Genomic DNA, 26,856 nt, shown 5'->3' on the forward strand with positions numbered 1-26,856 from the left:
ACTGTAAATGAAGAAAATTTAACCTGAAAATTTTTTTTAGAGAAACTCAAAAACCTCTTCCCATCAACTACATTTTGAACGTATATTTTTATCGAAAAAGCTTTTTTAAGTTAAAATTTTTTCCTAGAGAATAACACGTTATTTCTATTCATAATTAATTTGAAGCGTAAGGTTTTACGTGTGCTCCTGAGAAAGCTCTTTAAGAATTGTCTCTAAAGTATTTTTTAAGGATTCCATCATCTTACTTTTGTCAGAAAATCTCTGAAAAACTCTTTAAAAAAAAAGGAATCGAAAGTAAATTGCAAGCAAGGTGTATAGAAGAACACACCTTGGATTATAAATAGTTCTAGGACATCCATCTCGACAAAGTACAGACACATAGGGCCTTGCATATCGTATTTTCCCTAGCGGAAAATTTCGCAAACAGCTTCATGAGAGATTTTCGGTGAAGTGATAACATTATAGATTCTTTCTACGCCTTAAGAGCCCTCTGGCGGGCAAATGGAAACATAAATATGTTTTCAGAGGAAAATTGTAAACATAGTCGTGCCGTACCTTTTAGTGTCTGTTATGCGTACTGTTTTGATTTTCTTTCTGTTCTCTAACAATTTCCTTAGAGTAAAAACAATCATTAAGTATTTTTATTATTGAATTTTCAAAATGGATGCATTATCAGATACTAATGAAGATAGTTTGGTTCTTGGCAAGCAAAAGGATAAGGTGCATGGCTTTGTTTACATCGTTGCTGTGCTGTCAGCTGTAGGGGGTTTACTTTTTGGCTATGATACTGGGGTTGTATCGGGTGCGATGATTTTATTGAGAGATCATTTTAAATTAGATAATACTATGCAAGGAGTAGTGGTCAGCGTTACCGTTATCACTGCATGGCTGATTTGTTTGTGCGCGGGGAAAATCGCTGACAGGTACGGCCGAAAAATAGTAATAATTTTAGCTAGTATTGTTTTTACGCTTGGATCATTGTTAATGGGTTTTGCCCATAACATTGCAATGCTAATATCTGGACGAGTAGTTGTTGGTATTGGAATTGGTAAGTGCATATTTCCATTATATTTAAGGTGAACCCTTGTTTATGACTTAAAATCTACTGTCATGAATGAGCATACGAATTGTTGAAAATGTGAAAGCACCGAATATTTTCTGAGCCGATAAAGAATGTTAATCAAGAATATTACATTAAAGTTTTAAAATATTTTGAATATGAATATCTTTTTTCCTGCTATAATTGTTTACCCCTTGCATGATTTATATTCCTCTTATATATGAGTAAATATATGTTAACTTAGATGATCTAAATAACAGTTTCTTTAAACACCCTTAAAAGTATGTATATGTATAAATAATTTATTAATAAATTTCACATGTACTGGTTTAATTAACAGAAGATAATTTGATTACAGTGTTTTTTCCTTAAAGAAATTGGATATCTTGATGGTTAATCTTTAAATAACATTAATGAAATTATGTCCAATGTAAAAGGAAAACAGTTTTAAGCTTACGTATATCATCCTCTCTAATCTAAATTTTGTTTTCAAGGGAGATATGGCAATAGGTATCAGTTATATAAGCAGTAAAATATTTTAAATTATTTTATAGAAAATAAAATTATTACTATGTAATATTTTACTGCTTACAATTGTAAAATCTGCTTGTTTCATATGCTTAGCCAAATAAATTCTCAAATAATAATAGGATAAATAATTTTCATAAATTACGTTGCACTTTATTTCTTTACTAATTTTAGGATGTTCAAATTATTTCCCGATAGGAAACCAGAAAGATTTTCTTTTAAAAAGAGTATAATTTTATTATAAATATAAAACTTGTTTCATTATTTGTTCCTTGTTTATAATATAACCTTGCATAACTTGTTTCATTATTGAATTTTGTTTGCATTTCCTAAAATTGTTTTGCATTGCGAACAATATATTAACTTACATCATTTAAAATATAAAATTTTAAGAACATAAATACTGTAATATTTTTGGGGGTTTTATTTAGTGAGAAAGAAGATTTTAACACATTTTAAACTTAAATATATCAAGGAAAGATCCCACAAAAGCACGAATTAAATTTAACATTTATCATATTTTGTGTGTCCCTTAAAAAAAAAAAAAAAAAAAAAAAATTAGTTGCCAGCTATTTCTGTTTAATGGGATTTCCAACAATTACAAGGTAGAAAGTTTTATATTATGTTTTGTTATTATATTTTATTTTAGCATTACAGAATCTGTATGTTAATTTAGACAGTTTATTACAAGTTATATTTTAACTCTCAAGCCAGCCAGGCTATATTTATATGTTCTAGAATACTTTTTTTATGAGGCTTTCAAGTAAATAATAGTTCAGAAATTTTTTAGAGGCGCATTATTACTTTAACATAGAAGCTTTATGTTTGTTTGTGTAATATGTTCCAGTAGAATATTTTAGTAATTTGGTAGATGTTTGAAATTAGCTATTATTAAATTCTGAGATTTTTAAACAAAAGTTTGTTGATTTATTATCCATTTGGATAATGGGGAAGTGTGGAAAAGATAATCAATAAGAATGAGTTAAAAAGTGAAATGGAAATCTAAAATATTTATATCATTTAAAAGGGTAATCTTAGTTAAAATGGAAAAGGGAAAAAAAAAAAAAAAAAAAAAAAAAAAAACTCCTACAAACCTGTTGATTTTTTTTTTTTTAATTATAAATCTGTACAGTATTTTCCAATCATTTAATGAATAAAAAGTTCTTCCAATGTATATTCATCCAGTGGTTTTACTATTATATCAAATACTGGGCTATATTTGAATTAAATTCCAGAATGATAGGTAAAAATGTGATAAATGCAACTTGCATTAATTTTAATCATAGGGATTAACTTTTTTAACACAGACAAAATATTAAAATATAGTATAAATATAGAATTAAAATATAGTATAACAGACATATAAAGGGCCCCATATCTCAAATAGTTTAGGGCTTTATCAAGTCTAAATCTGGCCCTGTATTTTTATGCATACTTGTTACTTTCCTTCCATGTTCTGTGTTCTGCTGGAAGTTCTATTTCATTATGATGGTACCTTAACTTAAAAATTAGTATCTTTTGACATTATAACCTAGTACAACAATATGTAATTTTTTTTTTGCTTATTGTCTTATATAAAAATTATTGACATTGTAACAGTATTTTCATTTGTTATAATATGTTTTTAATATTTTTTGTTGCATTTAAAATTTGCTTAATTTATTACTTAATTATACTTTGTTTCATTATACTATAGCTTTTTAAAAATTGTTTAGTTATTTTATGTAGGTGGCTATCAATATTTAAAACTTTTTTTTTTTTAATTGCGGGCACTAGTCATACTGGGCTTTGGCCTCGACTGAGGTCAAAAGGTATGGTCATTTTATTTTAAAGATGCCTAACAGGCAGCCACCAATACCTTGTATGGAAGGACAGGCAGACAATTTACATCCATGCTTTCTCTAGGATTCAAACCCAGGCGTTAGCATAACAGTCAGAGTTATTAACCACTTTCCCATCTGGGCAGTTTATTTTTAACTAAATCTAGCAATATAATATAAGTTGGGTTTCTTTTGCTCTGATCTAATTAGAGAATATATCACTCATCATTGTCTCAAGTGTTACATCTAATGATTCTCAACATTTTCTATTCCATTCCTGTTTATATTACTAAATATTTAAATGTCATGCCTTTTCAAATCTGTGTTAGTAGTGCAATTTAAATGATAAATATTTTCAAGTCTGTAAAAGTGTACAAAGTAAAGCTTTATTATCTTTGATAAATACATACTATTTATATGTTTGTTAATTATAAATTATTGTTGTATTTAATAAATATAAATGAGGAAACATTTCTTGTTAGTTTTGTTCATGTTTTATTTTTTCCAGTATTTTGGATTACATGATTTTAATTGTGCTGTAACCTGCCTTTACTAATTTTTTATAAATATATATATATATGATTATTTGCTACTAATTTGAGGTATCAAACAAATTCTTTCTTGAAATAGTGAAATGGGAGAGAGTCAATTCAAACTTCCCTAAATGAGAATCTCTTTTTGTTATCCCATTTTTTAAAAAAGCATTTATTCTGAAATGCAAAGCGTAGTTTCAGAATGGAAAGATTCATTGTTATTTCATGAGATCTGATGATTTCTTTCTTTCTTTCTTTTTCTTTTTTCTTTTTTTTTTTTTTTTTCTCACAGTTTTAAACAAAAGTTATCAGGAAGTTAAAATTCCAACAGCTTAAATGTCTGTCATACCCAATCAATGCTGTCTAACCAAAAATTAAGAATTTTTTTGGAAGTCATTAATGTATGTTCTCTAGTTCATTAAATACTCATTAATTTCTAAGTGCATTACTGTTCAAACTAACAAAGTGCTAATTGAACTTGGATTAAAAAATTTAAACTGAATGTTGAATTTAAGATGTGTTACATGCATTTTTATCTTAAAATAATAATGATAAATGAAAAATCTTAGAATACGGTGAATAAACAGCTTTTTTTCATCTATTTGTTAATAATCACTCTTGTTTTTTTTTATATAATTTTTATTTATTATATTTACCATATATAATTGCTGTATTACTTTAAGCATTAAGCTGAAAAATTCCTTTTATTAGTTGGAAGTTCACAGAATTTCCTGTTTCAATTTAACCACAGAAATTCAAAATTATCAGTTAAAGAAATGAAACTGAAATATATTGTTGCACCTTTTGTAGGAAAATGGTATTGAGTTGGCCTAATTTTGAATGTGTTAATTCATTGAAAAATAATTAAAAACATGTCAATCATCTGTAGGATAAAAATAAAATCTATTTAATGTTAAATATAATAAGTAGCTGTCATAAATAATCAATGTTATATATATATAATTGACTGTAACTGCTTTCAGTATACCCACTGAGGATGTTATATTGAAGTTGATTGAATTAATCTTCTTTCATGTTCTTTTTTACTATCTTTGTTTTTAATTTTTCTTTTGTGATGGTTTATTTTAATTTATCTGTACATCTACATAATTATAATTCTTTGTTTATAGGATCTTTTAATTTTACGTATTTAAATTTCAATTCTTGTTCCTTGTGAAAAATTAGTTCTAAATTTCTTTATGTTATTACTGATCAATTTTCTGCGGCATAATGCGCGAAAATTCTTGGAATAATTATATTTCTTATTAAATTTTTTTGTATTTATGTATATATATATATGTTATATATATAAAATGTAATGTAATGCAATTTGGTGTCCACCAACTAGAAAGTATTTTTCTGTTAAAGATAAGATGCTGCGAATCCTTGATATAGAAAATCTTTTCAGCTAGAATTCCTATTTATGTCAGAGTTTCACTAAACTAAAACTCTACCATAATACAAAGTCCGACATTTGGAATAATCCGGACTTCGGCGATTCCGGATTTTAAATCATCAGTATAATTTTAGTAACATGAAATGTAGAAATTAAGAAATTAAAATGTGAAATAGTTGTTTATAATGAAGATAATAATGATCCTTTAAGATAATAATTCGAATCTCGACGAATGAGGTGGCTGCATGGAAGTTTTCATAGTTTTCCCCACGTGTAACGTGTATACGAGCCAGTTTCTCTTAAAGTCTGGAGGCATCCCTTCCCTTAGGCAGGTAGCCCTCGTGTGCTCTTGTCATAATCAAATAAATGAAACCAAACCAAAAACACTAAATTGTGAGATGAATTCTTTTTATTCTCATGAATCTCTTAGTTACTTTCTTTGTAATGATATTTTCTGAATTTAAAACCATACTGTAGATTTCAGCGTTCGTTAGTTGATTACTGATTACGACATTGCCGGCAGAATGGAAATCATTTATATCATCTTCATTTATTATCACTTCTCCACATTTCTTCACAAGCTGTACTTTCTTCACACTAGAAAATTTTACTGCCTAGCATTCAGAATTTACGACAAAATAAGATTTTTAATTTGCCTAATTTTGAACTAGTGTTGTCTTAGCCTGGAGTTGCACCAAGGCTGTTTTTTCTCGCCAAGGCCGCTATGGAAGGGAAAGTACCAAATAGTGTTTCGCTTTGCAGATTCTACTATAGCTCCAGAATTAGGAACTTTTTTTTTTTTCTTTTTTTTTTTTTCCCTTCATAAAATAAATTAAAAATTTTAATTTTGATAAGACAGCTGTAAGAACAATAGTCTGCAAAAAATCATAAGCTGGATAAGGAAGAGCGCAATTTGCTATGTTAACTGAGTTAAATATCTTCGGAATCTTATTTTTCTCCCTTTCTATACCCCCCCCCCCGCAAAAAAAGCAAAAGAAAACTAGTACGAGCAACATCTCACTCCAAACTAATAATGTCTTCAGGCTTCGCTTATTGATTATATCAGACAGAAAAATATTAACCGTCTTCCCTAAGCACTCAATGGTCAAAAGAGTGGTCGTGGCTATAGTCAATACATTTTCATAAGCCACGCTGTGATTCTCTAGTCACCAGGTGTTTGATAGGAATCTCAGTTTGTCGGGAAAAAAATCACTTTTGCTGCACATCTGCCTCTTTTCTTAGTATTACATCTTTCATTCCTTGACTTGGTTAAAAAAAATATTGCTGGTGGTCCGGAGGTTAAATCGAGAAAGCATTCGAGATTGTGTGGATGCTTTATATAACCATTTATATCACGAAAGTATGTTCGGGAGAAAGCGATAATTCTTATCGTAAATGTTTTCAAAGAATCAAAGGAAAAAAAATGCTTAATATTTTTACTAGGCATACGACAGTTTTCCCCCTCTAATTCGCATTAGTTGAACATTAGAATGATCGTAAAAATAACTTAAGCGAATAAACAAATACGAGATAACAGAATTTTGCTCTATTGTGTTTACTGTTAGGATTGCTTCAAAAACGGGAATTTTAAATTGAATTATATATTGGTGTATCGAGAATGTGTATAATATTAATTCTGGTCCTCTGCAGGCGATATTTTGAAAAGGGGGGAGGTAAGAGAATGCTTTAATCATTTTCAAAAATAATATTAATTATGGCATACAGGAGTCGAGTGCTATATGTGCAAGGGAAGTAATGTCTGTGTGGTGGAATTTCTAAGGAAACATTTTCATGTACTATCAATTAAAGTTATGCAATAATTCAAAATAACTACCACTAATATTTTAAAATTTGGATTTCATATATATTTTGGAGAATGACATGTGTAATGGCTTGGTCAATTATAGAGTCTAAATCTAAGTGTAATGCTATCATCTAGTGGTGGTTAAAAAATTAAAAGGATATGTTTTATAAGAAATGATAAAAATGGCCAGTTTTCGAATCTGTAAAATTCATCTATAGAACTGTGTTTTTTTGCAATGAAAATCACAAGATTGATTTCAGTTTAAACAAGTTCTAGCAATTATTTAAGCGATGAATCGAAGTGGAGAACCATTAGTAGACTTCAAGCTGGCCAATTTGAACCGGCAGTCTCTGCCTCTGTGTGTCTTGAACTGTGGTTTCCAGTTATAGAACCGGTTTCAAAAGTCGTCCGAGGGACATGATGCATGTGGAGGATTGTTATGCGGTATTAAATGCACGACACCGTAGAGAGATAAGAGCTAGAGATCTCTCTCAGAAACTAACTATTGCGTCTAGAACCATTGGTAGACTTCAGGCTGGCCAATCTAATAGTAGACTTCAGTAGACTTCAGGCTGGCCAATCTAGAACCATTAGTAGACTTCAGGCTGGCCAATCTGACTCTGTGTGTCTTAAATGGTGGTTTCCAGTTGTAGAACCGATTTCAAAAGTCGCCCGAGGGACATGATGCATGTGGAGGATTGCTATGCGGTATTAAATGCACGACGTCGCAGGGAGATAAGGGCTAGAGAGATCTCTCAGAAACTCACTAGTGCGTCTAGAACAGTACTTTCCAGGAAACACAGAGTAGAAAGCCCTTTACATCCAGCGATTAGCAGTGTCTTCCTATACAGATCTCCTCTACAGATCGCAGAAGAGATACGGTTTTTGTGGAGTCAGGCACACAGCAAAATTGGAACCATGTCCTCTTCAATAATGAGATAAGTTTCACACATAGAGGTTTCATATGGAGAAAGCCCAGAGCCTAATATTGTCTGTCCAGCATAAGGAAACTCTACCAAGTGTGTGTGTATGTGTATGGAGGGGAAGGTATCCGTTTATGGGAAAATTACGTAGTGCATTCTATTTCTGAGGAGAAGTCTTAAATGAAAACGTAGGACGTCAGGATTAGATTTTTTGGCTATAGCAATGTACAATGGGGCTATCTGGCTAACGGGAGGGATGCATTGGTAAAAGTCAGTTTAAAAGAAATTGGCTTGGAAGGATAAAATTGACATCCTTCCTTCTAGTATATGCCAAATTTGTAATTTGAGCATCATGAGTACAGAGCATCTTCTTTTATGCCTAGAACTAAATAAACAGTTTCAAAAACGAGGTGAGACAAGCAAACTATACTGGAAAGCCAGAACTTTGATGAACTCCATGTAAAGACTACATCATTTATGTTACTTACCTTGTTTAAATTTTTAACTTTTTACTTTTGTTCCCATGTTCATTTGTTCTGGTTCTTGCTTTACATGTTTGTTCTTTTTTATTATATATCATTATTCTTGTGTAGTACTTGAGTTGTTTTATATGTTTGGATTGATCCTTCCAAATAAAGCCATTCGTAACAACAACAGAAACTGGCTTGAATTCTCACTCACTTGGGGAAAATCACAAAATCTCCCATGGAGCCAACCCATCCAGTAGGATTTGAACCTGGGTCGTTGGCCACTGAGGAGATTAAAAAGCACTTATAAACTGGGGCACTAGTACTTACTGTATGCTCTATTTCAAAGAAATATCTTAAAGTTATTAATTTCAATACTATTATTTTTACTTACCCTGTGTAATTTAGTACCTCTGGATACACTTATTGCTGTTGCCATAAACCAGACTTTTCTAAATCATATGCTATAAACTTGGAGAGGGGTAAATAAATACGGAGTTAAAATAATTTGAAAAACGTAACGCATCAGCATATTTAGCAAATAACATTTAGTTCATACGTTTGTTGTATTTTAATATATATAAAATTATTTATTATTGAATTCTTTTCAAAATGTTAATTTTTTAATGTTGTAAAGGAGGAATGTTTTATAAACTGAAAGATTCTATGTCAAGGGTATTGTATCACGAGACCACTATTCTTGCTGGGAAGTAGAAAAAATCACGTGTTAACCACCATCAGACTACATCTTATTGTTTTCTTTATAGCCATCTGTTTTACCGTGATATGTGCCTTTTGTTTGCCGACTTGCAGTTTGTCAGCCTTTCATTATCGAGATAGTTCTGTTGGTTTTTCATATTTTAAGGTATGGCTAGCATCATAAAATGGCAATTTCTAGAATACTACGGAACCGAAAACAAATTTCTTAACTGTGGCAGTGGGTAATGTGATATACCGGCCTTCGTGATAACTGAAATCAGTTATCTTCAGTGGAATTATAAAAAAGTTTTCCCTTTTTTATCTTGGAAATTCAGATAATTTTATTTGTTTTTTTTAATTTTTTTTATTATTATTGTATTTGGAGAAAAAATGACCACATGCTTTATTTCCTGACGTACTGGCTTCATTCCACATATTTCCAATAAAAGTTATTCAAAATAAGGTAGTTAATTTTATAAAAATAATGTCATCACCATGGCTGAGAAAGTTTTCCTAAATACAAAAACCGAATTTAGCTTATTAAAATTGACTCGTATTTACGGAAACTTAAATAAGCATAATCAGCATAAACTGTTGCATACTTTTCTGTTCAGTGTTCGCAAAAATAATAGGTATTAACAGTTTTATGAAGTCAGCCAATGAAATTAATAATGAGTACTGTTATATCTAATATGGAAACCATCAATGAACAAGATGACTTTCGTCTTGTAGTTTTTTTTAAATATCATAGAAAACTCGAAGTAATAGCCATTAAAAAGTGATCTAAGTCAGTTACTTCATTATCTGGCATCATGTTGAATATGATACTTTATTTACGAAACACTGGTACCCGCAGTACTAAAATTGTTTTAATAAAATTTTCAACATTGAAAGCATATGTCACTGTTTAACACATTAACGCGCGCCTGACCCAACGGTGGGTCATACTTGTCTGTGCCGAGAGGCGGCATGACCCACCGGTGGGTCATGCCTGATTGTTCCGCGGGGCAGCATGACTCACCGATGGGTCACGCTTGTATATCAAAACATACGTAGTACAAAATTTTATTTTATTTTAATTAATCAACAATATACATTAACATGCCAACATTATAATCAAACATTCAATACAAAACAAATAACTTAATAAATTAAATATAATAATAATAATAATAATCTTTTTTTTTTTTTTTTTTTTTTTTTAAAGCAGGCTAAACGAAGTGCCGACTTGCCCTTACGATTATCGCAATATGTTGTTACTTTCTTTGCTGTATTCGTGGCGTACTGAGTACGTTTTTAGGCCTGCTGAGCGTTTATAGCATTCTTTATATCGCTTTCTCGTCTTCCTCGCGGATCTTTCGTACGAATTTAATTTTTTTTTGTTGTTATTATTACTTTACTAGGGGTATTCACAACATCCATCAACAGATGATCAATAATTTTTTCTGTAAATTTAAAAATTTTGATTCGCTTAGTTCCCCATTTTTTATGAACGTACCACGCATTCACGAGAGAACTTCTGCATATCAGCTGTAAAACAATTTTCCTGTACCACTTCACTGTTTAATGTTCTGTATTCCCGATTCTTGAATCTAATTTTGTATCTATCTATGTATAGATGCAAGAATATATGTGCTTTAATTTTGTAATCTGTCATATGTTGATTAAACGCATACTTAAAACTTTTCGCTCTTGTTTTGAATCGATGCATTTAAAATTTCGCATTTTACAGCTTTCTTATACTTACGCTGAAGAACTATTTCTAAATAATTAAACTAATTCAAAATTTTATCGAGAAACGTAGACTAAAAAAAGAACTTCGTTTCTTAATTTCGTTTAAACTCTTTTTTTTTTAAGTGTGTGTTATAAAAATTTTCTCTCATCGATAATAAAATTCAATAAATTGAAGATTTCTATAATCAGGTTTAAGTTTTAACGAGAATCTTTAACGAGAAGTACACACTTGAACTGCTAAATTAATTTTGCTTAAAGAAAATAACTTTGTTTTCAGCCTCTGTAAAAAATTAATTAAATAATCCTACGTTCAGAGAGTTCGTGGAATGTGGTTGTATGGGAATTCTTTTATTTGGGTATTTATTTTATTTAAGGTAAAAAATTATTATATGGTCATTTTCGATTTAACATTTATCGAGATGTTAATTCGAAGGTGAGTAATCTCTCTCTGCAGCATCAACGTCTGCATTAACGCTCGTAACATTTCTAAAAATGCTAACAGAATGCCTCTTTTAATATCTGTTGACGGGTCATTACGTTGTTTTGGATAACTTGTATTAGTTGAAAACATTGACCTTGATAATATACAACAGCAGTTTCAGAGTGCAACAAACGAGGGAAATAAGATGGTTGGGGCATGATAGGGATCTGTTTCTGATCAAAAGAATTCAAGCGTCTTTGCTCGAGGCACGTAGTTCAAGGCACGATGCCGCGCCGAATGGTCGAAAGATGCTTTAACTCAATTTGCGCTTTTAACACGAACTACGCTGTCCCGTATGCGTATTTCACAAGTGCACATTAGCGTAGCCACTGAGGGAGGGGTTTCGAAAATGGACCAATGAGCTGATATTGCTCTTGTGACGCTAAATCTTCGTGCCTTTGAGCGTATGTTGTTTACGTTTTAATTTGCATTTGTTTCGCAGTTATAAATACAGTCAAAAGTCGTTAATTCGGACACCCATAATCGGGATGATCTATAATCCGGACCTCAAAGCTACAAACTTTCTGCGCATGCGTCGCGTTCACGCATGCGCACAGGCATTTACGAGAGCGCGTAAGACCCTTACGGCTGCGAATATGTTTGTGCGCATGCGCGTTTAATGTGTAACGGAGTTATACGCTAAGCTAAAGTTATCTAATTCAGTTAATGTTGCAGATTGCGTTGTTCCTTAATCTTCGAATTGGATCCGGCTTATTATTTTTTGCAGACTGTTAGAGCAATTTTATAAAAGTAAGCTTGAGCTTTCGATTATGTCAAATAGAATTTCCGATATATATTTACTACAAAGCGAAAGTATGTTTTGAAATCCGAAATCTGTTTATCAATTTCACGACACAAAGCGAAAGTATGTTTTGAAATCCGAAATCTGTTTATCAATTTCACGCCGCGGATTGGAAGTTGATCTGTCAGCACTATCCTTATCTTCAGGGCAGATGTTTTTATTTTATTTGGTTTATAATTCCGTACTAAAGTATTTCATCTCGATGTACTCCGTCTTTGATATGATTTAAATCAAGTTCCTCGTCATTATAATTCGCTTCGGATAGTGAAGAAAGTGACCTAGAGGTTATTGAAAACGAAAACATTTCGATTGAAAAATTAGTCGTATTCTCAACACAGCAATTATAGGACTTGAACAGCGGAACTTTCTAACTAAACAAGAAATTATGTCTGTTTAATAGAATTAAAGAGAAAGTATTATCACATGAAACGAAGCAACTTACATTGAAGGAAATGTTTAATAAAGTAAACAAATAAATATTAAGCTTTTTCTTTTTGTAAATTTTGATACCCTTTAGATCATAATTGTTATTTATTTCATAAATTACGGTTTCATATTTTTAATTTTGTAATTTCTGCATGCCATCTTACCAGATTTAAACTGATGATCTATAATCCGGAAAAATCGATAATTCGGAATCGCCGAAGTCCCGACGAGTCCGGATTAACGACTGTTGACTGTATATGGCGTAATAGTAGAAAATCTCCTAGTGCTTTCGTTTTCTGAGTTTGATTAATCGCTGACATTTCACTTTCGCGATTTTTATTACTCATTAATATTAGGATTGATGTTCACGGCATATTATGTGGATTAAGAGAATTCAAGTGTATATTTTTTTAATTGAGCTGAGAATGACTGAAAGTGTTACAATGAATCTAGTGTTTTCTTATTTCAGTGCTTGCATTCTTTTGATTTTTAAAGTGCAAGATTCAGAACAAATATGATATGATTATATCCATTGTTAACATTAAAAATTATACGATAAATTGTGAATACGATAAATTCACTCTGTTTGATGAGTATTTCTTGTGTAGACAGTACATTTCAGAGTGAGCATTTATTAAATGTGAAATTTAACACACTAAATGTATACGAATGCAAAGTAGTAAAGTTAATTTTGAATAAAATTCTGCATTGGTTATTATAATAGAACATCTTTTTCGTATAGATTGCAATAAAAAGTGCTGACTTCTATTTACATATATAATTAATGTCAATATTTTTCTCATACGCATAGTTTTATGTAAAGATTGCATTTGGGCGGAGATGTTTATCACATATTTCTTTCTTCATCTTATTTACCATTTAAGTAATATTTTACCTCGATATTTTTGCGAAGTATCCAACATGTGTTTATTTATTTCAACCAGGTAGTGAAATCTTCATAATTTCCTATATTTGATCTAACTTCGCAATGAAAAGTTTCAGAAGCAATCGACGATGCTTTAATTGTTTTGTACAGAAAATTGCGTGGCAGAATATTTTCAACCATCTTGCTTAAATCTTAAAGCACGCGAAAGGTCATGTGACATGACAGAAATATTACTGGATGCTCATTGGTCCATCCTAGACGCCACTCCTTCGGTGGCTACACAGATGTGTACTTGTGAAATATGCTTTCCGTGTTATGTCACTTCACAGATTTCTTCCACAAAAAGTTCTCTAATACATTCTAACAATCCATTCAATTACTGTTCTAGGTTTAACACATTTGGCATGATTTTTCTGAAAACTGTTTGAAATAAAGTATTACTGATTTTATTGTTAAAGCAGTTTCTCTGTAATCTATTATCGAAATTATTAACTTAATTTCAGAATTCATTATAAATCTGTTTTTCAGTTTTTCCCCTGTTTTAATTCAAAATGCAAATTAGCCTCTGTGTCACTGTGATGCGTGCCTATAATTTAAAGTTGGAACATGTATTGTCCAATCACAGAAAATATGACCTTCATGGGCTCTGCGTCAAAACATCCAGAACCATTTAGAAGAGCCATCAAATAGAAAAGCGCTAGTCTTAGAGGTTTAAAGAAAAGTTTTTTTGTTGGTTAATTTATCGAGATTTTTTTTAAAAAATATTTCTAAGTATTGCTTTCTATTGTTTTCTGTTGTTCCAACCATTTCTCACTATTGTTTTGGTTTATTCTTCTTTTGTTCTCTGCTTATTAAAAACACTACATAAAGAGGGAATTAAATATAAATCTACTCCAAATGCCAAACTCATATGGCCTATTTCGTAACCTTAGCGGTGTGAATTGCACATCCGTTTTCATGCCCATAGTTGCGATTGCTGTGGAAAGCCAGAACCATTACTGTCGAAATTAATCTTTAGAAGACCTGAACATCACCCATAATTGATTTTACAGCACAAATAATATAATAATATAAATTATTCTTTTGAAAATAAAATCATCATTGAAAATGATTATATTATGTTACTTTTGTGTGTAGTGTGTCATTACTCCTATATTTTGTCGAGAAAGCAATTCTTAATCGATTAATCATTCTCACTTGATTATGTGCTTCGATGTGCTTTTATTTTATCGACTTTTCTGTGTTTGGGTTTATTTGTTAAGCCTGTTTATTCTATATTATATATTATATATATTATATAATTCGGATTCACTCTTATTGATACGTAATAGTTATCGATATCGTAGTATTATCGATATCGTAGTTTCATAGTTTATTGAATCCTGTCGGAAATGAAATTCTTTGCTGTAAATTATTCTCAGACTCTTCATTGTTATTTGTATAAATGTTGCCTATGTTAATAATAATTTTTATTTCAGTTCTAACATTTTTACAGGCTCTTGCGCCCATGGAGCATTAGGCCTTTCTTTATATTATACAACCTTTTCTTTTCTTCCTTTCTTTTTCTTTTCTTAACAAACCTTTAAGCTTTATGCAAGCGTGTAAATCTAGATGCAGCAATAAATAAACTATGCACAACAAAAGTTCTTAAAATTTTAAGCTCGTATTCTTGTTTCCAGAAGTTTGTTCGAAAGTACGTCCATTATTCTTGTACCCAGAGCCCGATTTAGAAAACTGGGAGCTTGGGATAAAACCTTGCGCAGTGATGAAAACTATATTTGATATAAAGTGCACTTCACAATTTCAACAAAACATTTCATTAAACAACCTTATAATTAAACATTTTTCAATCAGTTATTTAAACAAAAAATGTATTTTCATCTTTTATACATTTCGTTTTCATAGTTTTGGTTTAGTATGTTTGTGGGAAATATAAACTCATTTTAAAGTAGGTTTTTTTGGGAGGGTAGGGGGGAGGGTATGTATAGAATTTGGAAAAGAAGAAGAAAAGCTTAAAAAATTCTTACAGATTTATGCAGTTTCATATTAACTTATAGAGATGTAATCAAACTAATGTAGTTAAATTGTTGATCCATTCAATAATCAAGTACAGGACTGAAATATAGAATTAAAAAGTTAGTTTTCTTTCAAATTCGGAAAATATTTTTTTTTTTGATTGGTTATTCCATGGAATATATGTATTGACCATCATCAAAATTAAATTTAAAGTGTTTAAAAAGTTATGTCATCTCTCACATCCTAAATCATAACTAATTAATCTATCATTTTTAAGGGAATTTTTTTTCGTCCAGTATTGCATTTCTTAGTAATTTCAGAGGGCATGTGTATGATTTTTAAAGGATCGTGTAAAAAAATTAAAACACGAAGTTTAACATTTTATTTCTTTTTTAGAATCACATACACCCGCAAGGTGAAATTGAGATGTCTTACGCACAAAAAAAAAAAAAAAAAAAAAAAAAAATAAGCGACCCAACAGTTTGGCTGTTGAAGCGTTGCCTGCCACTTACCTTAAAAATTATTTGTTTCCAAACTCAGTAATGATACTTAAATTCATTTAAGTTTTAGGAAACTGATCACAGGACGCTAGCAGTTCCAGGGAGCAAACAAAATCAAAGAAAATAGTTTTCATATTAGTTTAATTTGAGTCGTATTGCTACGTATACGACTCAAACCCTTGTCTTAATGATTTAGCCCTTTGCGGTCGTATGTCTCCTCTCAGCCACTAAAGCTTTTTTACCATTCCATTCGTTTGTCTTCGCTCAGCCATCACAGCAAAGAACCATATTCATCTTATAACATATTAAGTCGACAAACTTCATAATCTTGCATATTACATATTAATGTTCGTTTAACGAAAATTAATTCCAACCAACATGGTACCTGTGCATAAACGTAATACAACCGCAGATGGTTAAACAGGTTCAGCGTGATACCGTAAGAAAACTGTTCTTTCACGCTACTTCCTCTTCTCCCAATCTTTTAATTTAAAAACGCAGTCGTATGTGAAGCGTGCAAACCATTCTTATTAACCCTTTGCACTCGGTTGGCATAACGGCGCTAGTTTTACCTGCACCTTTCGAGTCACTGCTTGCGTGACTCCTTACGCACAACAAAAAGCAAAAAAGAAAACGAGCCAACAAAAAGAAAATATTAGGAACAAATTACGGTGAAGGTTCTTACTATCCCCAAAACATAAGACAAATTTCACTTAGAACTCTCAGTTGGATACGGACAATGGATAAAACTGATATAGTTGAACTTAACGTGGAAAAATGAGTACAATAACAAGTGTTTGAGAGTAAACTAAAAAATAATTAAAATGCGAAGGGTATTGTTGACATTCCCATATCCAGGCTAGGGATGGCTTTGCGAATAATCACGGATTGCGATTAGTCTCGAGTACCAGTGGTGAAAGTATAATTTTGTCGAGCTCCATCAAAAATTTTATAATGTACATCTCTTCAAATGGAAAGTTAGTATTTCTTACTATTATATTATCATTTTTACCTTGCCATTTTTAAAAATACTTCAGAATATATATGTTACGGTGAAACACCGAAATCTGGAGAATGTGGACTTTCACCAGTGAATGTCAACATTCACATATAGTCGCTTGGTGTATGTCCGAAATATTTACGAAATACTCTTATTTCTGACTTACACCGATCAATGTCGACATTCATCATGTACTAATGGTGAATGTTTGAACAAATAAGAATATTATACTTTCTTCTCCGTCATTCAGAGGCGAAAAAACGCACTTGAGACTTAAAATAAGGACTTGAGAACATAAGAACTTACAACACATAGTTCATTCAAAATGAGAAAGGAAACTAATGGAACTTAAAAACTTACTAAATTATGTGATTCAAATCTTATTTATTGCTACAACTTAAACTATTATGACACTTTGAATCGCACAAGAGGCGCTTGCTTTTACAACTGCATTTATTTGTGGAACATTTCCTTTTGCAACGTTAGCGTGTACATATCTCTCTCTTTTCGACCTACACCACAGCATATCTGTGATTGTCGACATACACCGGTGAGGGTTCGAATGTACAAGAATGTAATGCAATATTCGATCTTTCACCGACGTATTTGGTGAATGTTGACATTCTCCGGTGAAAGTCGACATTCTCCAATTTCGGTCTTTCATGGTAACATATATATATATATATATATATATATACACACACACACACACACACCAAGGTACCATATATTTACAAAGATTAAATATAGAAATATTAATATAGATAAAATAATTACAGACTAAATTTCTGTATTTAAAGAGGAAAAAAAGCAAAACTGGAAACTATCTGATTATGTTAACTATCTGGTGTGTATCTGGTTATGTTATTTGAATATCGCAAACACATGAGGTACTATTTGCTTAAGAAGAGAAATGCCTTCGTGGATTACTTTCTGAGCGATTTTGGCTCGTATTCAGGTTACACATGGAGAAACCCACGAAAACCAACCATGCAGCCACAAACTAGGTTGAACTTATAATGTTCATCCCACTTGGTGGGTGAGCTTGTGTATCTGAAAAGCTAAAGTGTATAATGGAATTTGCTTAAGATATGGATAATGGATTTCTGCCTTTTTTCAACTTTTTTATAATGAAGATATCCTTGAAGATGATTTTCCTTTTTCAAAGAATCATTTCACGTATGAATTTTTAGTGTAATGAATATGCAGTTTTAACGTAATTAAAGATTCCAAAAGCAGCTGTTAGTGCATTTTCGAGCGCAGAATTTTTTTCCTCCAAATTCGTTCATCATGTTTAATTTAGAAGCCGACTTCTGTAAGAGGTTACTTTTAATCTCATGATTAATGTAACGTTCTGTGCGAGTCTGCGCAGGTGAAGGACCCTTCCCTTTGCCTTTTGACCTAATCTCGTCCTGGACATTTTTGCCTTTTCTCATAAATCTAAAAATCTTTTCGCTAATTCTGCAATACGCAGTACTGATCAAGGGTAAATTCTGCAAAAATAATTTTTCTTGGTTCAAAATCAGAATTGTTCGTCATAAATATAGCACCATGGAAGGCAGATCTGGCAAGTTTCGTTTAACTCACTGAAGCCGAAAATAAGATTAATTTTTTCTACTGGTGCACTCAGGTATCTCAGCCTAAATTTGATTCTCGTCGTCTCCGTGATTTTCATGTATGTAACATAAAAATAAATGTTTCGTTTGCAAAGTTTCGTCCATCAGAGTGGCAGCTGAACGTTAGCAATTCGACACGAGTTGGAATCCTGCTGAACGGGTTGGCTACATAGACATTTTCGTGATTATTGCCATGTACAACGATAATACAAAGCAGTTTTACTTTGCTGATGAAGTCCTCTATAAAGACAACCTTCAGACAAATAGCCCTAGTATGCCTCTACGTTATTATAAAAAAAGCTGATGTGTACACCACATGACTTCCTTGTATTGGAATATTAAATTGGAATATTAAATTATACGCATTTTTTCTTGAATTTCATTTAAACTTATTGGATTGAATTAAATCTACTTCGCCGACAGCGCATAAACCACAATAGAATAAATGCATTCTTTAAAATTCACTCTAGTACTTGTTTACCATAGCGACACTTTGGCGATAGATTCACTAAACAGTATTAATAATTATATAACATGGTAACTTATATAATAATTATATAAAGGAAACTAAGTCAACTGTTATATAATCCAATAATTATATAACAGTTAACTTATATATTTCGTTCATATTATAACTCAGAATGCACAAAATTTATATCATTTAAAGAATAGAATTATCTAATCGTTGCCACATGTTCTATTCAAATACTATAATAAAGCTAGAATGATGTATAAAAGAAATTAAGCAAACAAAACAAAACAAAAACAGTTTTTCACAGACGATTGAGTATTTCTCATTTAATTAATTCAGTTCTCACTTCGCGAGAAGGCAAAAAAACATAAAAACTCAAAATATGTATATTAAAAATTATGAAGTAAATCTCAAACACTTATTTTCTCGAAAAATTTCCATAAAGAATTAAGCATGATTTAATTGTCAATAATAAATGAATGCGTTATCTTTGTTGTTGCAAAGCTAAGTTTCTCTAGATTGGCAACAAATCCACTAGTCTCCTGTTTCAAATGTAAACATCAATGGCCGCCATTAAAAAAAGGCTTAGCGGCAATTAAACAACTTTAAAATTGCTGATAATTCTAAAAATATTGCACACAGATTTACTAAAGGCATAAAACCCTTAACCGGAAGATAAAAACAACATAATTCAATCATTTTTAAAGCAAAAAATGAACAATTTACAAACATATAAGAGTAAAGAAACTGAGATCATGGAGCCGGGTAACAGAGTGGATATATATATAAATATATTTATATACGTTTGGTGCGGCCGATTGCAACCAAAATACGAGGTGCACATCTACATGTTATAGCAGTCCTATATACAAAATTTCAACGTTCTGAGGCTACTCGTTTTTGAGTTATGCGAGATACGTACGTACATACGTTCGTACAGACGCCACGAAAAATTCTCTTCAGAATTAATTTTAAAGCAGTTTTATAATTTTTTTTGGAGGAAATGAGTCTTATATTCTGTTCTTACGCAAAAACGCAAAATTCTGTATCACGCAAAAACATCATTAAATTGCATTCGATAGCGGTCAAAATGGATAATTTTATTTGATATATGCTGCCTGGAACTTTTCGCGATTACAATACTTCCTCTTTACTTCGTACAAGGAAGTAAAAATGTAATATGTTTCATGTTTTCATTATTTTGATCTTACGAAAAGTGACTCCAGATTAAATGCTGTTTATATATGAAAGCCATATTTGTCCTCTAGAAGAAAAAAAAAATTCAGTTATTTTTAATTTTATATTATCGTAATTCCAGGAGGCACTCAACAGTATTTACCACAAGCATTTTTTTTAGTATGTGTGTCATTTATGATGAAATGTGAAACGGTTCTTCTGCTATGTTTTTATACGCTGTATGTAGTACAAGTACAATTTAGTGCGAGTATACGGTATTTTTACTCCAGCTGAGGTGTATATTCAGTAGCGAAATTCACGAATTTATAACTGCATCAGGTACTTACCCAGAATTCGTTATGGCTTGTTGTTAAATGAATCGTTTTATTTGAAAGTGCTTCAAGTCCATTTTTGACAAAAAGTTAGTAAATGATAACAATGAATGCTGTCTGCTATGAGCCTTTTATCTGTAAACAGTTCCCCTCCCCCCAAAAAAAAGTTCAAAATTTTCATCGTTTTGTCAATATAAATTTACGTAGTTAATGAAATTACAAATATAATTACTTTGGTGTATGCCCACTTTCCGCAAAGACATAATATTTAGTTCAAAAATTATACTACATAAATTCAAAAATTCTACTACAGGATGGATCCATTACCTTATATTCCTCCAGTACACCTTGACTAATTTCAGAAACTTTCTCATAATGATGAAACTTAAAAATGGCACTTATTAATTTAAAGTTGTAATTAAAGTAATTTAAATGTCATTACCTGAAGAAATATTGAAATGAAGCCTTTCATTTATTTATTTATTTATTTATTTTTTGAAAAATTTAATAAAATGTTCTTAAAAAATGGGTTTGATTTCATTGAAATCCCATATTTAAAAATGTATGATTTCCACAAATGTATGATTTTCACATTTTGTTGGCATAAAAAGTGGTGTAAAACGATTTGAGGTTATCAGAAGTATAAACTACTACTCTAAAAACGATCACATTATAAATTTAAATCAATTTAATATGTAAAAAATATAAAATAAGCGTATTAACGTATACCAATATTTTTCAAAACATTCAAATACAATCCCTTAATAATTAATCCCTTAACATTCAAATACAATCCCTAAATATCTCCATATAATATAAAATGGACTTACACCACTTTCAAATAAAACGGCTCAAATAGAAAACATAACCATGTTTACACCACTCTCAAATAAAACGGCTCAAATAGAAAACATAACTATGTTTACACCACTTTCAAATAAAACGGCTCAAATAGAAAACATAACTATGTTTTCGAGCAGAGCAGATTGGGAGGAGGATAATCTAAAAATCGGAAAGCATTATTAGTTTGCTCTCGTTATTCATTCACTGGAACGTGCTCATCGCTCCTAGAATGTAGAATCGGACGTCCTGATTTAGAAGTAAAATCCGCAATCTTGTAGCAAGGTTATATGTGGAATTTATATAAATTTTTTTTATTAATAAAATAGTTGCAGTATTTTATAAGGCTAATCTTGTATGAAAGCAGTTGTCTTGGGACTTTGTTGGAAAATACGAAGCAAAATGAATGGTGTATTGAATGAAGATTTGAATAATGTATTGCTGTGTTAGAGACCAGACATTTGTTCGACACGGTGGGTAGCGAAGGCAGCTTTTATGAAGGTAAGCTGGGGCTCAAATTCCACTTAAAGCGTGGATATTTGGTACCTTTGTGTCTAAATTTCGAGGGAAGGCGAAAATTCTGGTCCCCATAAGCCTCGTTGCAAGATTGGGGAGGGGAAAGAGTGTATAAAACACTCAGATACCGAGGATGTTGCTTTCGATTCAAACTGAGATAATATGAGCTGAATTCTATTCATATTTTTTATCCAAAAACTGAAACGTTTTGAATACTTCAGGTTCTATGGTTTGTGTGAATGAAAAATTATTAATAACACACACCGGAGCTTTTTCATCTGCTATGCTAGGGGGTTATTAACACATGAGATTATATATTCATCTGTATAATATCTCCTTCTGGTGTATTTGTCACCTTGAAATGTCTTAGTGAGCTTTGACGTGTAATATTTCAAATTCTCTAATTTGCCTTATACTAACTCCTATTGTCCTCGAAGATTCAAGTAATCATTTATGCATGCCTTGTTTTTGTGTTGCTCTGAAGCGTATTTTGTGTGATTTGCTTTGGTAATGCATCGGCGAAGTCTTGAATTTTAAGCAGATCTCAGTATGTGTGTTCTAATTGTGATGGATCACCATTATGTAGCTTATTGTATTTTAACAAGCAGATTTATTTTTTAAACTATATAACTTTTTCGTGTTGGAAAACTACAGTGCTAAGTGTTCCAAAATATCTCAAGGGTAGAAATACAGATTCATCTCAGACTTTGGTAGAAATTGTGCGAGTAGTACATGAATTTAGCCCTTCTGAGGATTCTCTGAAATATTTTTCAGGCTGTTCGGAATTTGAATGATTTGCTACGGATATTTGCAGCTAACGATGTACTAAATGCATCAGGGGTTGGACAAAAATATGGAAACACCTTTAAAAAAACATGTTTCTTTGCTTAATATGGTGTATGAAAACCGTTGGCATCCAAAACAGCTTGCAGTCTTCTCGGAATGGATAAATACAGTTCCTGTATGTTTGCAAAGGGAATATTATACCATTCTTCCTGCAAAACGGTGGCAAGTTCAGATAACGATGTTGGCGGTGGATAACGAGAACGCACTTTCCGTTCCAATGTAGACCACAAAGGTTCGATAATATTCAGGTCTGGTGACTGTGGTGGCCAGGGGAGATGGGACAACTCATCCTCGTGGTCAGAAAACCAGTCCTGGACAATGTGAGCTGTGTGAACAGGGGCTTTGTCGTCTTGGAAGACACCATCACCATCGGGGAACAAAGTTTGTACCATGGGATGAACTTGATCGGCCAAAATGTTCACATAAGTCTTGGCAGTCATGTGCCCTGACACAGTTATCATGGGGCTAGCAGAGAACCACGATATGGCTGCCCAAACCATAACAGAACCCCCGCCATGTTTCACTCTTGGCAACAAGCAGTCTGTATTATAGGCTTGAGATGGCGTTCTCCAGACGTAAACTCGGCCAGAAGTGGGAAACAATGTGAAAGAAGAGTCGTCAGACCATATTACTCCCTTCCACTGCTCTAAAGTCCAGGCTTTATGACTTAAACACCACCTTTTCCTGTTACGGGCATTAGCATCACTGATGGGTGGCTTCTCGATTGCATCACGGCCAGCAATTCCCTGTTTATGAAGCTCCCTTCTAATTGTTTTGGTACTCACAGGGTTCGGTAACACAACATTCATTTCAGCAGTAACTTTTGCAGCCGTGGGCTTCTTATTTTTCGCCACAATTGCCCTTAATGATCGTCTGTCACGATCACTCAGGACACACTTTCGTCCGCGCTGTGATTTAGCAGATGATGTTTTTCCGCTTTTCAAATATGCGGAATAAATCTTCGATACAGTACCTCTTGAAACACTAAACACCTCGGCTAACTTGCTTACGGAAGCACCTACCATACGTGCTCCAACAATTTGCCCACGTTCGAATTCTGTTAAATCTGACATAATGCAATGACAACCTCACATAACAGTACTCCGACAACAACTGAACTGTTTAGCACATTTACGAAGTTGTATAGGTGGCGTCAGTAGTCAAAAACGCCAGCGCCACCTACATATTTCATTAAAATCAATCTTTCTTTTCAAACATGCATTTCACAAGGTGTTTCCATATTTTTGTCCATTCACTGTAAATAATCCCGCTATCTTCGATGCTGGCTTTTGAGTAAAGAATGGTTTTTCTGTTACCATCTTTAATATCGTCTAGCACATTAGTCTACATGTATTATTTAATTATTTTATCTTTTTTTCTATAAAGGATCTTCCTATTCAACGATACGTTTTTGGGCTAAAACGAAAGTGAGTCAATTGAGAACATTCTTGTGTTCGAGTCGAACTCCCAGTCGGAGTTCAATCTTATAATCTCACACCCCGAAAAAATAGTTTCCGGCTGCCTGCTCTGTTCAGCACAGTATGCATATTTAGAAATGCTCGTCCGATTTTGGAATTTATTATTATTATTTTAAGCTATGATTATCAAAATTTTTGAATTAAGAAAAATTTAGTTAACTCAACGCAAAAGGATATAAAAAGATTCGAAATTTTCCAAAATAAGGTTGCTAAACTCGTTGAAAATCTTCTAAGGAACCCAGTTTGAATATCACTAATTTAAACTAATCCGGCTTAGTGTAAAAGGTTGTTGTCTTGTACTGTACCAGATTAGAACGAGGCTATTGTTGTAGATGCGCGATATAGATATAATGAATTATCTTTAAAAGAACAAGTGATGTAATTAAAAGATAAAAGATATCTGAAGCAACAGAAGTTTTCTTTGTTTACACATTTGATCCTACTTCTTAAAACTGTTAGGAGAATTGATTTGCGTTGTTGTTTAATTCACGAGCTGACTGTCTGATTAAGATTTTAATAAGTTGCTTAGTTCTTTTAAAATCAAGTTTAGATTAGTTGCTGGTAACCTTTTACGTGAAATCTGAAACATTTCCGTGCCTGTTTGTAGTTTTATAAAGCATCATGCTATTATTCGTTCATATGGGTTCATAAGGTATTATCGCTACTCTTCGCCCAAAGCAGAATAGAGCAGAATGCCACCGAAAGTTAGTTCTTGCCGTGGCGTTAACTATACTAGAATGGTTGTTAACTTGTTGGATGTCACCTGCTCCTGGTGAGTAATTTGAGTGCTATGATTATTCTTGGGTATGTGCATTGATGTGCCTTGTAAATTTTGAAAAACCGCTTTAGGATGTTTTGTGTCTGTATTTGGGAAGATAAGTGTCTTAGTTATGCAGTTCGTAAATGATTATTTTGTGGCGATCGAGCGAAAGTATATCACTCGCCGACCAATTTTGGATTTATGCTTGAATGATTGCTGTGGCAAGAGTCAGATCAGGCCAGCCTATGGCACTTGTGAATTCGAAGGTCAGAACTGAGTTCGTTTCCTTGATAACTACCGATCTTTTGGATACTAACATAATCAGGCATTTACGTTTTTCGATGGTTTTTCTCTGTCAGCACTTCAGAGATAACTACGGGCGTTGTTGTCACCAGCTAGGATGTGATGTACTGCGTCGTGGAACGGATTTGTAGTCCCATGCCGATCCTTGATGTCCCCAGAAAACTTTTCTGGAGGGAGTTATAGCGCCTACCAGTGGCTGAGTGAATAAGATTGTGAAGTAATGGTACTCCAACCCAGGTTTTGCTTTCGGCGACTCAATTGCCTGACTGCGCCGGAGTTTTTCCCATGTGTAGTTTGAATATGAGTCGCTTTCTTTCAGAAAGCTCCAAGGGATGATCCATAATAGCTACTGAATGCTTTTTTATAATTAATAATCTAGTACAACTGTAATGAATAACGCTAGAGAACTCTTTTCCGATATAATTTAATAAGGGATAAGCAAATCTAAAATGTTCCAAAAGTATTATTACAATAATTATAAATTAGTAGAGATGGAACAACATTTTAATAGAAAATTAAAAATTGGTATAAAAAGATTGAAACAACCAGAGAATTCGTTACCTTTATCAAGTTAAACCTGCGACCACCTCTATAGCATTTAAATACACTCATGTCCATAAATTAAGGATAATTCGGAGTCACACTGAAATCGAACTCTAAAATAAATATATCACATGTAAAATCACTGCACACATTTTCAAGAATCATATGCAAATTTCAAGAAGTAACCAGATGACACCGATGGTACGTCACAATGACGAGAGTGTAAGAGAGTGATATATAAGGAATACAGGCAAAGAAGTAAAATTGTTCGCAGGCGCTTTATAAGCATTTCAGTGCAATAACCGAATAGTTATGACACAAAGGACGCATTTGGATGATTTTTTACGTGGTAGATTTATCGGCCGTCTGGAATATGGGCGTACCCAACTGGAAGTATCAGAAGAACTTGGAATTGCCGAGAGTGTCATCTCCAAGCTTTGGCAACGATTCCAAGATGATGGTAATGTGAGTAGACGTTACAGCACAGGTCGCCCCAGAGTTACAACGCCGAATGAGGACCGGTATTTGGCAGTTACTGCCAAAAGAAACAGGCAGAGCACAGCCTCAGACCTGTCTCGTCAGCTCTCTTCAGCCACTGGTACGACAATTTCAAGGCAGACCGTGTACAGACGCTTAGGGCAGATTGGTCTATATGCTCGTAGACCTGTCAGATGCGTTCCACGTGCTGCAACTCACTGTTACCTGCGGTTAGCCTGCAGTAGAGAGCATGCATTGTGGACACCGCAACAGTGGGCTTGTGTGATGTTTTCCGACGAGTCCAGGTTTAGCTTGGAGTCTGATTCTCGCCGGACTTTCATATGGAGAGCTCCAGGTACCCGTTACCACCAAGAAAACATCATTGAACGACACCGTTACGATGGTGCAGGAGTGCTCGTCTG

General features: G+C 32.6%; 1 protein-coding gene across 1 annotated transcript in view; it reads left to right on the forward strand.

Annotated features, from left to right (window-relative positions):
• The first annotated feature begins 517 nt into the window (after positions 1–517).
• Positions 518–26,856, forward strand: part of LOC118182127 (proton myo-inositol cotransporter-like) — a 247,413-nt gene continuing 221,074 nt past the window's right edge. Inside the window, exon 1 of the mRNA XM_085816583.1 lies at positions 518–1,048. Coding sequence (XP_085672709.1) covers positions 661–1,048 — 388 coding nt within the window. The 5' untranslated portion in view covers positions 518–660. The remainder of the gene's footprint in view (positions 1,049–26,856) is intronic.

This window comes from Stegodyphus dumicola, chromosome 5 (genome assembly GCF_044657685.1).
Source record: "Stegodyphus dumicola isolate Sdum_Otavi_A_Nest chromosome 5, ASM4465768v1".
NCBI lineage: Eukaryota > Metazoa > Arthropoda > Arachnida > Araneae > Eresidae > Stegodyphus > Stegodyphus dumicola.